The sequence below is a fragment of the Gymnogyps californianus genome, chromosome 11 (assembly GCF_018139145.2).
Source record: "Gymnogyps californianus isolate 813 chromosome 11, ASM1813914v2, whole genome shotgun sequence".
Taxonomy (NCBI): domain Eukaryota; kingdom Metazoa; phylum Chordata; class Aves; order Accipitriformes; family Cathartidae; genus Gymnogyps; species Gymnogyps californianus.
In genome coordinates, this window is record NC_059481.1 from 14,904,717 (window position 1) to 14,922,679 (window position 17,963).

Here is a 17,963-nt window from a genome sequence, read left to right on the forward strand (position 1 = left end):
CAACATTACTAAATGCATAAGCATGCACTTGGGGACTAATAACAGTCATAAACTACAGCAACAGAAATGGGATGAAACTTCGTATTACTAATTGAAAGATCACATAATTCAAAGCTATTTTTGCTATGAACTGGAAGATCTTGAGTTGACAACTGAGAAAAAAGCAGCCTGGTATATGTATCAGGCGATTTAGGATGCCAGCAGGATGCACAATACAAAAGAGAAGTATGCTATATCGTATACTGCCAGTCAAGATAGGAAATACCATTTTCATTATACCTCACTACAATCTCATCTGGAACAAGAGTGTATAGCGCAGTGACCCACATTTTGAAAAGCTAAGTGAAAATACAAACAAGTGCAGAGAAAAGACACAAGGATAAAGAAGAGAATGCATTATAAGAATGGAGATTAGAAGTGGGCTGGTTTAACTGTGCAAAGTTAAGGCTGACAGGATATGACCTCCTTCTGGAAACACACCAGAACACTGGAGGGAGAGAGACACAAGGCAGGAAAACTCCTGCTTGATCTTCAGTGAAATATAGTCCAAGAATACACTGGCATAAACTTCCCATAAACTAATGAGGAGTGGAAATTAAAGAGGTTGCTAAGCGTGGGAAAGCTGTGAGGTTTTGGAAGAGCTGGAGATGGGGAAAACACCTCACTAACGTAAACTGGAACTTACAATGTGATACCTGGCAACCGGGCACTCAAAGATGCAGAAGATCCTTTTCATCCCATGCTTCTGCACTGCAGTGCCTGCTCCCCTGCAGAAATGGCGGCTGGAAGTCATACACTGCTGACGTTGTAACCTAGTGCTGACATGAGTTCATGTGTTTGCAGCTCTGCATTAGCAACATACACCCCTGAAGCGCTAGATCTCTTTAAACTTCCCATCACATGCAGCAAGCTTTTCATTCAAGCTAAGTGAGGAGCTGAAGAAAACACATTTGACCTCCACCTTCCTGAAGAGACATCCTGTATATCAAGGCTGAATTCAATTATGTTTGGAATTACCAATACAAAAGTTAATCTCTCTGTGGAAGAAAACAACAAAAAAAAGCCCCTTTCATTTTCATAGAACAATTTACACACACTGTGCTCTCACTCTTTTGAGACAGAAATGAAATGGAAACATTTTGACTCCTACAGCACACTGACGTATATTAAATCCTATTAGCAACAAGAGGGGAGGTTTTCCTCTTCTTCCGAAACTGCAATTCAGCAGGAAATCAACAAGAAGTTCCGCATGCTGGTGTCTGCACACCACGGCACAGACTTGGTGCAAACCACCTCTTAGCATTCATAATCCCTGGACAAATGTGATTTATGCTTGTGGTATACGACCGCAAAAGGGCAGGACAACTCATGGTTTGATTCATGCCAGCAGGCGCTGTCATATTGCAAACAGCCTCTTCAACTACTGCAAATGCCAAGGTCAACCAACCCAGTTCATGATGATGTCTGGATGAGCTCCACTGTCTCCTCTTTGAATTTTTCAAAGGTAAATATTCCCACATGTAATACTGAGTTACAGTAGGTAAATGTTTTTCTCTGTAGTTCAAAGCAATATGCCAAGACTTGTTTCCCAGAAAAACAGCCTCAAAACAGAACTTATTACAAACACTGAACATTCTCCACTAACACCACCACTGTGAAGACCTATGCGTCTAAATTGAAATTACACATTTTCATACATAGGTGCTTGCAACTCAGTACTTAAATATAAAAGCACTAGTTGGTGTTTTCTAGAGGTACAAATGCTTTGTGTTTACCTTCTTAAAATCAGGCCATTTTTATGCCGGTTTATCAGATTGAAAACTTTTGGCCCCAGCTGCCGTAATCCCACATTACTGACAGCTTCTACAGCACTCTGTGCCAATGAAATTGAGGAGGGTTTCACATGGAAAAACAGGGAGGCCCAGAGTGAGCAACAACAGCTGATTTCTTGATATCAAAAGCTTCTCAAGATGAGACTGGATGGGTTACCCTACTGAAATTCAACCTGGTTTTGTACCAGCAAAGGGATCCCAAGCCAGGTTTTCAACTGTCTTGCAGATAGTTCAAAGAGATAGATACACACCTGCTGGTGGCCAAGCCTTGATATAGCCAGTGCAATGGACAACAGCATACTGTGCTTCGCCTTCTTTTACTGGGCCAAGGCCATTCCTAAATGAAAAGGAAACACAGAAATATCATGTTGGCTCACATGCAGAATAGCTTTATGTTTTTAAACTACTAGTAATGATTTACTGATATTTGTAAGTTCGAAACAACCGTCAACCTAGAGTTCTGTACAATGTCAGCTCCATTACAAAGCTATTCAAGCCTTACTTGTTTTCCATAATACATCTTGGAAGTGCTATTTTACACTGTGTGCTTGTTGTGGTTTGACCCCAGCCAGCAAATAAGCACCACACAGCCGCTCCGCGCCCCCCCCCAGTGGGATGGAGAGGACGACTGGGGGGAAAAAAAAAGTAAGACCCAGGCTTTGAGATAGGAGCAGTTTAATAACTAAAATAAAATACTAACTAATAATAATAAAATATTATAATAATAATAGTAATGAAAAGGAATATAACAAAAAAAAAAGAGAGAAATAAAACCCAAGAAAAGACAAGTGATGCACACTCCAATTGCTCACCACCCACTGACCGATGCCCCAGCAGCGATCCGCCCCTCCCGGCCAACTCCCCCCCAGTTTATATACTGAGCATGACATTCCATGGTATGGAATATCCCTTTGGCCAGTTCGGGTCAGCTGTCCTGGCCGTGCTCCCTCCCAACTTCTTGTGCACCTGCTTGCTGGCAGAGCATGGGAAACTGAAAAATCTTTAATTTAAGATAAGCGCTACGTAGCAACAACTAAAACATCAGTGTGTTATCAACATTATTCTCACACTAAGTCCAAAACACAGCACTGTACCAGCTACTAACAAGAAAACTAACTCTATCCCAGCTGAAACCAGGACAGTGCTAACGCAGATGTTTGTCCAGGTAGTACTCCTTGATTGAGCATTAGCCCAGTGGAAAATGAGAGTGCATATGGCAGCTACCTGTCGCGGTAAATTAAGTAATCGTACCTGTATCTTTTTCTCATGGTGGTTATTCTGTTCAGAGGTAAATGATCCAGAGGAGCATTTCCACACCTAAAAGTAAATTAATATTTGAAAGGGCTCAAAAATGAATATAAATACGCAAGATGAAAAAGCATTTTAAGATCTTTGTTAGTATATACAAGTAGACAATAATGGATATTTATTTCTGACAGAAAGTTGCAGATTCATGTTTTCTTAGAACTTTCTGTTTCCACAGGCTGAGTTTTTTGTGTGTGCTACAAATATTTTCTTTATTTTATAAAGAAAAATAGAAAAGACTACAAAAAGATTCCCTCCCGCCCCCCCCAAACCTAAAGACTGTTTGAAATAGATATTCCAAGAGTGGCTAAAGAATAGATACACTTCAAAATACTATAAAACAAGGGTGAAAACTAGAGAATAATCTAAGTTAGGCCCCCAGGTATCCACACAAAACAATCTCAGTGTTCCAGTAGCTTCCCTGGACAGAGCATTTCCACTGCCACACACCAGCTACAATGTTAGTAGATATTAATCTAACGTTTGCAAGAACAGACTATTTACACTATCAAGTAACTCTGTTTAACACGTTTGTGTATATTTTGTAATACTTCTAACTATGCCTAACTGTATAATTTTAACAATCCATTTGAAGCTAAGTAAATAGTTTGAAGGGTAAAACCAGTTCATTTTCAATGGAAAAAAGAATAACAATGAAAGAAGTAATCACAAGGAAAGTTCACATTATTTGAGGCTCATTCTTCCCACAAGGTTTTTTTTTAATTATTATTATTACTCTTTTTTTTCCTTTTTTTTTTTAATACCAGTCACTGCCAAGGAGAAGGAATGAACAACTAAAATAAGATTTAGAATTACAAAAACAATGGGGCTACTGGCATGTACAAAATTACTCTCATGCACTGGAGTTTACAGAATCAGGGTACTAGGAAATAACTGCAATCTGAAATGTTGTTTTAAAAGCTGGGGAACAACTGTAAACAGGACATTAGGCCTGGTTTTCTTCGCACAAAAAAGTCCTCCTCACATGACCACTATGTGCAGCTTGGAGGAAGAGAAAGCAATGTTCCAAGTGTCTCTCTGCCAGGTTGTATTTCTTTCCCCCCAATTAAGGGGGGAAAAGGAGCTATAGCTTTGAAGTCTAATCTTGCAGGTATGAAGTATATAAACCCCTTACAAAGGCACCCAAGAGCTATACATTCAACTTCCTCACAGGACTGGAAGAAAATCCACCACATAACCGAAGTACAGGCATCTGTTGTAATGTGTCAAATATTTTGCTGTGTGTGTTTCATTCCATAATAAATTTTGCATCATCTGTTTTCAACACATATATTGGATATAGGCTGCAGACGCAATTATGTACTTTCCCCTCCTAACCACACAGAGAGAAATTTATTGCAATAGCAATAGGCATTTTATCCCATTAGCACTACAACAACGGAAGTGCCCACAAGCCCCAGTCAGAAGCACTGGGCAGGCAGATCTCTTTAAAGAAGTCCAAGCGATGCAGGAGAAGTTGGAAAATTGCAAAATATAAACCCTCTAACAATTACTCATTTATCTAGCATCAACCAGCTGACATCTGGTTAATTCATACCAGGCTTAGGTTAATTCCTACATAGCTTGCAAGTCTGCAACTGAATTCCTGTTTGTCTTCAAGATTTTTTTAATATTATTGGTTTGCTGAAAAAATACACAGAGTTGGGCTTTCATTACACTTGCGAAAGCTTTGTTCCCAAAGTATTGATTCGAATAATTTGACTAGAAGAGACAATGGCTTACATTCCAGAGGTGAAGTTGTCATGAAGTTCTCTGGGAAAAGAATCCTACACCCCACACTGATAAAAATAACTGCAACACACAAATGAGGTGCTGTTTTGTCATTAATCATAAAGGAACACAGGTTTCAGTTTTACTCCAGTTCCAAAAGCAAGCATTCTGGAAACGCTTAATGGGAGTGTGTCATTACAGCTTTGTTTTTTAAGCAAGGCCAAATTAGTGCGACAAAATGTCTGAAGTCTAATCTGAGATGGGACTGGAACCATCACAGGAATACAAGGTAAATGCATACCTCATCCTGCAAATGAAAGAGCGCCTCGATCCCATGCACATTCTCATTGAGGACTGCTGACCCTCTTTCTTTACTGTTCCAGTCTTCAAGTCCAGGATTCGTCCTAGAAAAGTCAGGGAGAGCAAGTGATGTTCAGTACATACATTTAATTCCATTTACTACAAGCTAAGATGACAATAAGTTCATAAGCTAAATGCCATTAGCCCAGATAGGGGAAAAAGACCAACAAAAAAATCTTGATCCTGGTCTCATATCAGTTATGTGCTGGCTTAACTAATGATTTCAGCAAAGCTGACTCTGACTCACAACAGTGATGACTCTTTTCTCGGTTGGTCCAAGACCAACTTCCAAGGCAGGGTCAAATGTGTGGAGGCAGAGAAAACAATGACAGCAAGCATAGCTTTTTGACTTGATCTGCTCGCTCTACTCTTTACCGGAACTGTGGTGGATAAAGCAACATGCATCATCTCCCTGACAGCTGCTCCTCTTTACCTGTGCTCGTGTCTACCCAGAACACTCTCACCATAACACCACCTCACATATTCAGGGCTGCAGCGACGGTGAGGAATACATAAGATCAAGCTTTTCTCCTTGATGATGAGATACAGGATATGTCACAGCAGCACTTGTGGTGGGGCCCTTTCAGAGTTGATAAAAAACTGACATGTCAGCATATTTTTAAAGTTCATTTTCAGCCGGATCAGTGAGATGATCTGACTCACCACACAGCAACATGAGTCTGTGCAAGGTCCGTGGCTGCACCCTGTTGATCAGCATATGGTGACTACAAACCTCAGAATCTCACCTCACAGACATAGCACTGAAAAGGGATGACAGCAACCAAGTAATCTCAAGAGAGGACAGGATGGAGGGAGCGCTGAACTGATGCTCCTACAGTAAGTTGGGGGAGGTCTTTATTAAAAAACAAAGGTAGCAAGGCAGTAACAGATTAATCTTTCCATTCTCCTGAGACGAAACAGAAGGCAGTGATTACTACAGATAGGTTCAGATCAGCGATGGCAGGGTACAGGGTGTCACACAGAATCCTATCGTTTATCACCAAAGAACTAACAGAATGGACTTGTGCATCTACAGCTCAATTGCTAACAGATCGCTATAAAATCTTGCACATTAGCAACACAGACTAGAAATGCATCACTGGCCCAGATCCACAATGCTTCAGGGCTGGATACGGCCGCAGAAGTGACAGTGGGCAAGAGAAACGCAGTGGAACAGCTGCTAGACAAATAAATGACAGCCACCAGTGCTGATGGCACACGGCCATGAGCAAACCTACATGTTTAAGGCAGGTACAGTATCTTTCAATAACTGAAATCATACAAGCCTAAGCCTTTACCGTGATAGAACTAACCAAGTTTACAGCAGTATAAGATACCATACTCTGACTGTGCTAAGTTGAAGAAATCATGCAGAATACGTTCAAAGTCTCCCTCATCAGATTTCCTCAGAAGTCTCTGTCCAAAAAATTAAGTTCTGAAATAACCCTACTGCCAAACATTAATTTCAGAACTATTTCAACTGAAAATACTTACCTCCATCCATGAATGGGAATAAAATCACCACGAAACAGTTTAAAGATCAGTATTTTAGATAAGGAACTAGGCAGTAGCATTTTATTCTTAAGGTATACTAAAGATAACTACTTCTGGAGGAAAGCCACCCTTGTCAACAGAAGGTCAGACTGTGTCATTTGGTGTATCTCCAAGATATATCTCAGATGCTTAAGAAGTCAGCAAGCCTGGGAGCAATTCCTGAAGATGCTTCAATTCAGAGCACTGGGCTACATATTAATATAGATGTATTATTCAGGTGTCAGCTGGAAAAAATCATACCACCTTATTTCCCAGCTCAGTTACGCTAACCCTATGATGTAGGATGGATCTGAGGTTCAAACACACTTCCCTTCCCTGCAACAGAGTCCATCTCTCTGTCTCATTTTCTATATCCAAAGCCCCAGTCTATTTCTCCATCCCCTCAACTAATCAAACAATTTAGAGAAATAAAATATCATTAGGCAGGAGGCAAACTCACTCACAAATGAAGGCAATACATGATGAAGCAAATAAAGACAGAATATATGTGCAGGACCCAATGGCTGTCCATATGAGCATACAAGCTACAGCAAACCATTAAGAGCATTTTTTTCTCTTTAGACACAATAACTTTGTCATACACATAAACAAAAGAAGAGTTTCTGTGCACTTTTTTTTCCCATTCCAGTACAAATTCTTGAAGTGACACTAATAATCAAAAAGCAGTGACAGTAAACGTAAGTCAAACAGCTAATAGAAATGTCTCCGTTCTTATCACCCAAGAGCATCTATAAAAATAAGTATACTTCACAATTACACGGCCGCTAAGCCTAAAATTGCTGACACATGTTCCTTTGGCATGTCTGGAACTCCTGACAACAAAAGTCATAGTTTTTAAATTTAGCTTTTCGTTTGGCAATGTCTTAGAAATATGCACCAGATAACAAATAGTAGTCTAAATTCTGCCCTGACTTACAAAATCACCACGGGGGGTATGCGGGGGTATGAGTCAGAGAAACGTTTGGTACATAGATATTACGACAAAGCTCTCTCAGCAGCTTGTTTCAATAGTCCGTTGTGCATGTGTTAACCTTGTAGAGCTCTAACAATATAGTGCAGATTTTGATAAAGAACAAGCAGTTTGTGTCTCATATATTATTAGAAGCTTATGATCAAATTATATTAAAAAGAGGAAGAATTATAGTTGAATAGACTAAGGCCAAAGCTTTCAATTTAGCTCAAATAAGCCTGTCAGTGCACTCCCTGGGATAAGCGGGATCTCCTAAGACATGGCATACCAGGGCTCGTATCTCTGTTGGAGCTTTTAAGTTAATAATATCGGTGTCGCCAGGTGTGCAGAGCTTATCTGGGAGAGTAAACTGGGAAACAACCCACTGGGAGATCTGTAGGCAACCAATGCGGCCGTGCAGCACTGGTAAATGCTAGCTTTCGAAAAAGGAACGGCATAATACTCCCAAGTGCTTGCACCCTGTGTCTGCCCGTAGTCTTGCATACACACAACTAAGAGCTTTCTCTGTTTGGAGAGCTCTCCTGTTTAATGATGGCAATCTGGATACAATGTTACCCCTTTTTATTTTTTGTGTGAACTGCTCAAAAAAACCATCTTCATTTCTAGACCTAGACTTACAGCATTTAGCTTTTACCAGATAATTCTAAAGAAGTGCAGAGAGATGGAAAACGGTGAAGTGAGGACAAGCTGGAGCTGTACCACAGCATTTGTCGTGACTTCTTATTGCTATGACAATCTGCAACTGCGACAATACAATGTCACCTGGTCTCAAGACAAAACTCACAGCTGTTTCTCCCCAGGCTCCTCACCACGCCACACCTGACTCTGAGAAGGGGATGGACCCACATCGCTCTGCTTCTGCCACCATGGAATTGCAAAATCATCTTCTACCTCCTTTAATATCATCTACAGTTCCCTGCAGCTGCTCGTGTGATGGACCTTGGCAAGTCCCACCCTGCAGTCAAGCAAACTGGCATAAATCGCAACTCGGTGTCATACAGACAGCTCAGTTCAAGGAGGTGGCACGCTCTGATGATAGCTCTGTCACAGAACCATAAAATATTTGTATCTCCATGTGTTTCTGCATCTTTTACTCTGGTGCTGCTACTGGTGACAAATGCTCGTTTCTCCACAGGAAACACACACAAAGTACATTTGATGTACAAGTTGGTGATTATATTCTTACTAGTAAGAAATATTCTAGGATGCTCTGACAACTTCTGCTAACTGAATAGTGCACATGTGCATTTTTTTAATTTCTTCTTCTAGTTTCTTCAGAAGAACAGTTTTTACAACCCAGTGCCACCACCAGCTGGATCCCTTATGAGCTTCCCCATAAACCGGTAATTGCATGTAGTTCATTTTCATGTTAAACTTTTCCCCGCTCCAGTTCCAGACACAACCCTCAGATACAGCAAGTGCAGGATGCGTGTCTCCATCACAGCACTACCGTGACTGACACTGCTGTCTTATTACCATTCACAGCAGCTGCACAACTCAGAGGAAACCAGAGTTTACTCCGCTGCAAAAGAGAAAGCAAATAAATGAGCACAATGCCTATTAAAACCAGCACATACATCTCTCCGGTTGGTCTGGGTATAATTGATAATTTCTTGAAATCTACCCACTACAGTCCTCATTCAGAAGGTAGTATTGCTTAAACCTGTAATAAACCAGTTGTCCTCTCAGCAGGAATCCACCATGAGACCCAGGAACCTGATGTCAGCCATCATTACAGGAAAGGGCTGTCAGAGGGGACCACAGAGGTGAGGACAATGTGCAAGAGATTCATTATTTGGGTAAAATTAGAGAAGCCATATAAAGCTCTTCCCACTAAAGAGATTAGTTAGTAACCAATTCAAGTACTATGAATACGTGCCAGAAACATTCCCTTCACGTTATGCTGCAGCGTGTTTTCAAAGATGCTCTAAAAATGTTCTCATAATGATCAAGGGGACACATGTTCATATTGGCACTGATATGCCCCTTGTGTGTGCAAACAGTGAACAGATTATGCATGAACCTTCCCCTTTTGGATCTCCAGTTGCTACTCTGAATGTTCAAATACCTTTTCTGTGCTTGCAAGGTTTGAGATGAACCTAAGCCAAGGATTGGCCTGGGCCTACTGAAGTTCATGGGGTTTCAAATCTGGGAGTTTGGCTCAAATCCATCCTTACACAATAGCACCAGCCTGTTCGAAAATTTGCTCCTCCATGTTTAAGCACTGCATGCTAAGGTTTATAGCCTGGTAATCAAACACAGTCTGTTCTTTGTTACTTTTTTCAGTTCTTTTCTCTTTTTTTTTGGTGGATTCAAAACTCCATAAGCTTCAACACCTAATTCTAACACAAATGCCTTCTCTGCTGGATTTCCAGTTCCTAAGAATCCTACAGTCTGTAATTAGAAAAAAGGGTTGTTACATGAGGGCATTCTTTTGCAAAAATTTCAGTGCAAGTTGAAATGGCTGTCTTTAAAAACAATCATACGGTATTCACATCCAGTCTGCAGCATGGAAATACCCCTCTTTTACAACAAAAGACTACTACCTGTTTACAATGATCAGAAGAAATCTGTTTTGGCCTCATGCACACAAAAATACCGTTGGCAAAGTACATGATACAATCTGCCATTTCCCTCTAACTCATCAGTAGACGGACTGCTGTCTTGCACAGAATCTTGGACCTGATAAGGAAAGAGTCTGAATTAAAATATGGAGTCTCACCTTGCCCTCAATACCTTCAGCAACCCAGCAAGCTTCATGCTGTAGTTGATAGTGTCTTGTCTTACAAAGAACAAGTTAGATATTTCATAGTTATTCTCAGCCACCGGATTGTATACATATTTCTTTCCAGGCAAAATAAAATAAAGGATAAACTAAGTTTGGTTTGGACAAGATAACAAAAGATGACTTTGTGCTCATCAAAAATACTCCACAGGCTACTCAGGGAAGACAAACAGGACACAGGAATACTGCACCCAAAAATTCTTATGAAAACTAAAAACATCTTTATCTTACTATGAAAATGGAAAAAGCAAGACAGGGATGCAGGAAAACAAGTGGAAATAATTAAAAATAAAAGCAAGTGATGGTCAAGGTACTGATGCGTCTGGACACAGCTCCAAATGTAAGCTGACCCTCAAACTGACTACTTCTGTGGTAATGCTCTCTATTAGTACTTTAAGTCTTTAGAAACTAGTGGCAGAGATCAGCTTAAAGATGTGTGTTCTCAACTAAAACTACTAGCTGCCAGCCCATCACGCAGAACTGCAACACTGCAAATGAACTATTTATCATTTGTAGGGAGGCAGCACAGAAAAGTCTTTATCGCTCATGAGTGTGGCATCAAAAGCCAACTCTGTTACTGTACCTCGGGATATGAAAGATGTGCATGAAGACAGCAATGGTGGTTGGACACTGACTCCACAACAGTTTGTACAGATATAAGATACAGGTCACTGCTTAGGATAAACAATAAAATTCCAGAAAACAAAGTGAAACTCTTCTTTTTTTTAATTTTTCATTTATCAGTTTACACATATGCACCGACTACAGCTGAACATTCAGCTTTACACCAACTGAGGTATTCAGCTGGCAGAGTTCCTCTTGAAAATAATGGATGCATTATGAATACATAAACAAAATGTCTTCAATAAGAAGATTAAATAGCCTAGATTTGATCAATTTATATTAAATTACTCTTGATGAGCTCATGCCAGAGCAAAGCAATTATTCTGCATTAATTCAACAATTAAAAGAAGATAAAAACCTTTAAAAATTTATACCCTTACAATTGTGAGGGATAAAATTGTATCTCATGTTTAATGCAGCTCAACAAGTGCTTTAAGCTCTATTAAGTTTAATAAATATACATCCGTCCTGTGGATCCCAATATAAAAAAAATTACAGATGATCTAAGAACACATTAAGAATCAAAACTGAAATGCAAACACAGTATTTGAAGGCTCTCCTTCCAGGAACTCACGTTTACATAAACCAGAAGCAGCTTGCAATACACAAATAAAACAATATACACATTAAAAAAAAAAAAAAATCATGGTCACACAGCTCTTCTCTCAGCATTCTGGGTTTTATTATTTACATAAAGGTAATGTTCATAAAAGCACAGACATATCATATCTACCATTTACATACACATATTAGAGTACACAGTCCCTGTCCTGAAAGTCCGTCTCTGCCCTACAAATGACAAGGTATCTACTGTAGAGTTGGTGAGACCGAAAGCAACTGCCATAGCACAGAAATATGCTGCTGGTCATCCAAGTATCCTCTCAAAATAGAGCATCCCTTCAGCATCACAACACCAAAGACAGGAACTATGTGGAGTGAATGCACCAAACAATACAATCCTAATAAAACTGTACCCACAAACACTGCATCTCTCTGACCCTCATTGAGGGGAAAGCAAACACATGAGCAATAAGAATAGCCTGGACACTCAAAACATAGGTGGACTTAAGACCATCCTAACTTCAAATCACAAACTAAGGGCAGAACCATACGACTGGCACCAGTGACACTGTGCACCCAAAACCAGCACTGATTTTACGGCATGCCCCTCTCGCTCACATCAGAGGTTACAGCGCAGCTCTCACAGGCAACGCCCGCTAACCTGTTGTCTATTTTAACATCACTACTTCATATTCATAGAATCATAGAATGGTTTGGGTTGGAAGGGACATTAAAGATCATCTAGGTCCAACTGCCCCGCCATGGGCAGGGACACCTTCACTAGACCAGGTTTCTCAAAGCCCCATCCAACCTGGCCTTGAACACTTCCAGGGATGGGGCATCCACAACCTCTCTGGGCAACCTCTTCCAGTGCCTCAACACCCTCACAGTAAAGAATTTCTTCCTAATATCTAAACTAAATCTACCCTCTTTCAGTTTAAAACCGTTACCCCTCGTCCTATCACTACGCTCCCTGATAAAGAGTCCCTCTCCATCTTTTCTGTAGGCCCCTCTTAAGCACTGGAAGGCCACTATAAGGTCTCTCCGGAGCCTTCTCTTCTCCAGGCTGAACAACCCCAACTCTCTCAGCCTGTCCTCATAGGGGAGGTGCTCCAGCCCCCTGATCATCTTTGTGGCCCTCCTCTGGACTCGCTCAAGCAGGTCCACGTCTTTCTTATGCTGGGGGCCCCAGAGCTGAACACAGCGCTCCAGGTAGGGTCTCACAAGAGTGGAGTAGAGGGGGAGAATCACCTCCCTCGACCTGCTAGCTACACTGAGTAGTTCACCAAGTAGTTAATGTACTTTTAAATCTACGACAAAAAAGACACCAATTCTTGATAACATTTAAAACACATCAAGAGGCCGTGAAGAATGCACCGTTCTAGAAAGTAAGAGCCTGATGAGGTTGTTCTTACAAAACAAATTTGCTAACTCGTGATGCTTAACTTATTCACAGACAACCCCAGCATGCAGGCACTGGCACTCCTAACATGCTTGCCTTCCCCTGCATCAGATGCAGCACTGCCACGTGAGACTGCTACCAGGGCTCACAATGACGCAGAGCAGATGGGCTTGTAACAGGCAGCGGGCTTTCTCTTTCATTCTTCGGATTCATGCAAAGTAAGAATCATAGCTGCATTGTTAGCGGTGTGCATATAGTTTTAATTCACATGTGGAAAGGGTCTGTTCTTCAGACTGTCTCCCCTGTGGGTGCAGGAGCCCCTGGGTTCTGCCTGGAAGGTGTCTGATGGCACAAGTCATCCCTTACTGGTATCACAGCCTTTATGGACCATAATCACAACTTCAATCCCTGGCTTACAGGAAGCTCAGGACATGGCGGGGGGGGAACATGTTCCTGATCATGTGGAGATGGTTGATGCAATCTAAATCTTTCCTGAAACTAAAATCATGATCCTATCAAATCTTTCAAGGAGCAGGTCAGTAGGACTTTGAGGGAGGTAGCACTGCAGGTAGGAACAAGGTCTCCCCATGCACACTTCCCAACCTTGTTTCCCACCTGGTCTGACTGTACACAGAAGATGGGACCTCCCCACAGGAGACTGCACCCTACCAGCCAGGCTGTACAGCAAGCCAACATTTATACCTCTGTCCTCTGCCGTATAGGATTTTGTGCCCTGGTCCAACTTCTCCAGAAGAACGAAGCCATGGGGACATTGGTATACCAATATCCCTTGAGAATACAGTACAACTGTAGAACCAGTCAGCCTCACGCAGCCTGGAACAAAATCAGGGACCACACAGGACTTCCCAGCTGTCATTATACTGCACACATATCAACCAAGAAGCTTGCAGGATGGCAGGGATAAAATGCAGTCGCTCTTGCTCCGAAGCTGGCAGTGCCTTCCACCCAAATGTTATGAGCCTGCTTTAGCTCTCACAGGCTGAGGCTTCGCTGCTCTTGCATGCTTGTCTTATCGTGCAGCAGCAAGCAGCACCATATCCCTACCCCGCTGCACATACCACTACATTACAAAGCATCGCTAATACACTGATAAACTAATATATCAGTATACAAAATAAATAACTGGCTCCAAGCATGTAGGCAGCAGACATTAAAGTAACTTTCATAGGAGATCCACATCTTTACTCCTGTTTTAAAGATGAGGACACTGAAGCCCAAAGGAACGATTTCTCTTGCCTGCAGTCAGCCAGCAGTGGAGGTGCAGCTAGGAACAGGGTCCAAGTTCATATAAGCAATATGAGTTCTCAACACACTGCAGCTGTAGATAAAAGTTCTCAATAATATAATCCACAGTGATTCTCAGAAAGTCCATAAAAATCTCATGACAACTATATGCTTATCAGGGCATAATCAGCTTAAATGAGAAATAAACATGATTATGCTTCCAAAAGAAGACTACAGGCTGGGCAGCTGATTTATCTTTCTTTATACCCAGTGATAACCTCTTGATGTATCAGTACAGACGCTGAAACAAATTAGCCCAAATAAGGAAAAGAAATCTCACTTGAATCGAATACTCCACTTCCACAATGCTACTTAGAACCAGGACATGCTCTCTATTGCTCATTTTTCCCTCTGCACTCATGAAAAAATTCCTGAACTACCTATCCCGTAACGATGGCTAATGTTCCACTTATAAATATAAGCCATCAAAGCTCACTCTCCTCACTAGCCTAGCTTCTCAGGGGGACTATTTGAACTTCTCTAAATATGTTAAGGTTTACATCATCTAATTGCAAAAGGCGTTGTATAAGCATTAAGAGTCAAGTTATGACATTCTTACAATAGAATGAACAGTCGATCCAATCAACAGCAAAGTTAAAAAAATAAAAAAAAGAAGTAATGCAATTGAAATGTAGCTATTTTTAAACATCTGTCTGTCCCCTACTTACCAACTGGAGACACTGACCCACAAAGGGGGAATTGAAAAGCTTTCTCACCCCCTCTTGTTTTTCATTAAGAAACCCCTCACGTTACACAGCTGTTTGCTTAATACAACTTGTTCTTATAAAAGCTCATGAGGCCAAAAGGTCTCTGCTGCGCCTGCCTTCATGTTTGACTAACCAGTCTGCATCATGTAATTCTCCACAGTGTTGGGCAAATATGCATCATTTTAATTAAATTAAAAAGGAAACTATGTGGGCTTTTGAGCCTTGCTATTGAGTTAATTTTAAGGGACTATCTGAAGGGATAGTGTTACAGATCACATGCAGGTCTCTCCGCTGATGGACCTGGAAAAACTGGACATAAAAACCCAAGCAAATAATTCAAAGCACATGTTGAAAATTAAGTTCTAACACAAAAAAACCAAAAACATTTTAAGCACTAAATGTATTCTGAACTCTCAACAATGGTTATCTTATATATGGGAAACATTCAGCACACTAAATAAAATAGCTTATGGAAGCCCATACAGATGTGTAAGCTTTCCCTAGACATAAATACAACAACACTTATCTCCATTTCCAGTTCCCTATCTGTAAAGCGGGACAATGACCCTCTCTTTTTTCATCCTTGCGTTGTCCATTTAAACTTTAGCAGCAGAAGCTTTATCTTGCTATAGGGTTGTATAAGTCCTGGCACAGCCACATTCTGATCCCCACAGGTACTTTCAGGCTCAGTCACTAAACAAATAAATATCACCAAGTTCATGGTTCAATGAGCTGGGCAGTTGGGCTAGCACTTCTGTTACAATTATCAGATTTATTTGAAGGAAAGCCTGAGCTGGAGAAAATTATCATACTAAGGCCTGCCAGTGATCCAAGATACAAAGAGCTCCTCAACAGACAGCAGACTTTCTATAACTAGAAAAAGGATGGAAAACCCCAGAAACAGTTACTCCAAAGCACCATCCGCAGAGACTCCCATGACAGGACAGCTATCCAAAATAACTCTGCAATATGTAATTTATTCTTTTACCATTCACAGCTGCATAACAGATCAATACATAAAGGTTGTAAGTAGCTTTTACATTAACCTATTTGTTTCACTTGAACGCTCAGCAGGAAGCTTTACTGAAAACACTTCTGCCACAAAAGCTTCAGCTCCTGGCATTCTGTATTACTTGTACTTCATTATCAAATTCAAATAACTGGGATATATGCTTTAATAGTAAATACTACTATTGTCTGGTTCTGAAATCTGGCTGTGGTCTGTCCCACATGAGCCAGTGACACACCACGGAATAGTCCATTAAAGGAAATAAATAATGAATGCAAGATGATGTTGTGAGATATTTTGCTGGGGACAGAATTAAATTTAAACACATGAAGAGGGAAAGAGAGGGAGGAGAACAAAAGGCCTAAGGATGCTGTCTGGTTGTTTTTATAGGCTCCTTTAGTTCAATTAAAATAAGGTGTGGGGGTCAAAACATTATTATAGGTTTTAATTCTTTTTGAAGACTCAAGACACTGACAAATTACATGCAAGTCTCCATACTATGAAAATAGAAAGAAGAATGTTTGATGACATAAGTTCAGATCTAAGGCACTACAATAAAACAGATCAAGCCACAGAAAGCTGACAGTGGGCCATGTTACCACTCTGGTTATGTGCTGCCATACAGGAGGCTTTTCCCTCCATGCAGCTCTGTGCAGACTATCTGTGAGGAGCAAGTGGGTGCTGTGGTCTCAACAAGCTGGTGGAAGGCCAGGGAAGGAGCAAAGATCGTGGAAGTCCTGCCTCAGCTGTCCCGGTATTATGAAATAGGAGAGCTTCAGCTAAGGAAAGAGTGATGACAGCAGCATGGGGTAAATCAACTATTCCTCTTCTAAAGCAAGTGGACACTAGGGTGGAATACTATCACTCCGAGGCACGACTCCTCCCTCTCCCTCTGACTCCCTAATCTGTTGCTACAACTCGTCACATAATAATAAAATATTTTAGTGCATTGTATTAACTTCATCGAGACAACACAACATTCAAATTAGGCTAAAGGAAAAGCTAGTTCTCCACAGGGCAGATGTTAAGGTTAATACTGCACCCTCCCAGCATCTGTGGAGTTCCCATCGAAGCAGTGAAGCACCTGAGATTTACAGAGGGTTGCAAGCAGGGCCAGTGCCAAAAGGCTCCAAGAGGCACGCTCGGACCGCTTTATTGGCAATGTGTTAACCAAAGAAGTTGGTCAGGTATTTGTGAAACACTAGTAGTTTTTAAAGGCGGAAAGAAATCACTAACTCCATATATTTCATCATATTTAACAAAACAGAGCAGGTTGAATAAATATTGAACATTAAAAAAACCCACCACCCTTGAAACCCAGCAACTGAAAATGATCCAGTCAAACATCTGTGATAACAGACCTAAGTACGCGGCAGTTTCCAAGTGACAAACTCAAGGTGAAGACTGAAGAGAAATAACAACCACAAAACCCACTTGCACATGCATGCCCGAACACCTGAAAATTCAGCCTAAAAGCATTCCCTAATGCTAATCAGATGTAATAAGTCTGTCTCAGAGTACTAGGCTAAAGTTGCTTCCTTATTTTGGTAAAAACATGTACTGACCTCTTTAAACCACCATTATAATTACCAAAGTAATTTAAAAATATGCAACTTATTATCACTAGCTTTCCTTCCAGTACTATCCACCTAAACAGAGTGTCTCAGCAGCAGGGAGACCACTGGGTCACTGTGTTTGTGTAGGAGTTGCTTTATGAACTGTTTTACACATAGCTGCCTTTTCCCAACATTTGGGATTTTTTTTTTCCCCCCAGAAACAGCCCTAGAGACCAAAGCAAAACAAAATTCTCTTGGAATA

The 17,963-nt window shown here is 40.9% G+C and overlaps 1 protein-coding gene across 1 annotated transcript in view; it reads right to left on the reverse strand.

The window, feature by feature from the left end:
- ARNT2 (aryl hydrocarbon receptor nuclear translocator 2) overlaps nt 1-17,963 on the reverse strand; it is a 78,324-nt gene that overhangs the window by 37,735 nt on the left and 22,626 nt on the right. The window contains exons 5-7 of the mRNA XM_050903442.1: nt 5,170-5,272; nt 3,084-3,149; nt 2,084-2,169 (exon numbers count right to left, since the gene is read on the reverse strand). Of these exons, the coding sequence (XP_050759399.1) occupies nt 2,084-2,169; nt 3,084-3,149; nt 5,170-5,272 (255 nt within the window). The remainder of the gene's footprint in view (nt 1-2,083; nt 2,170-3,083; nt 3,150-5,169; nt 5,273-17,963) is intronic.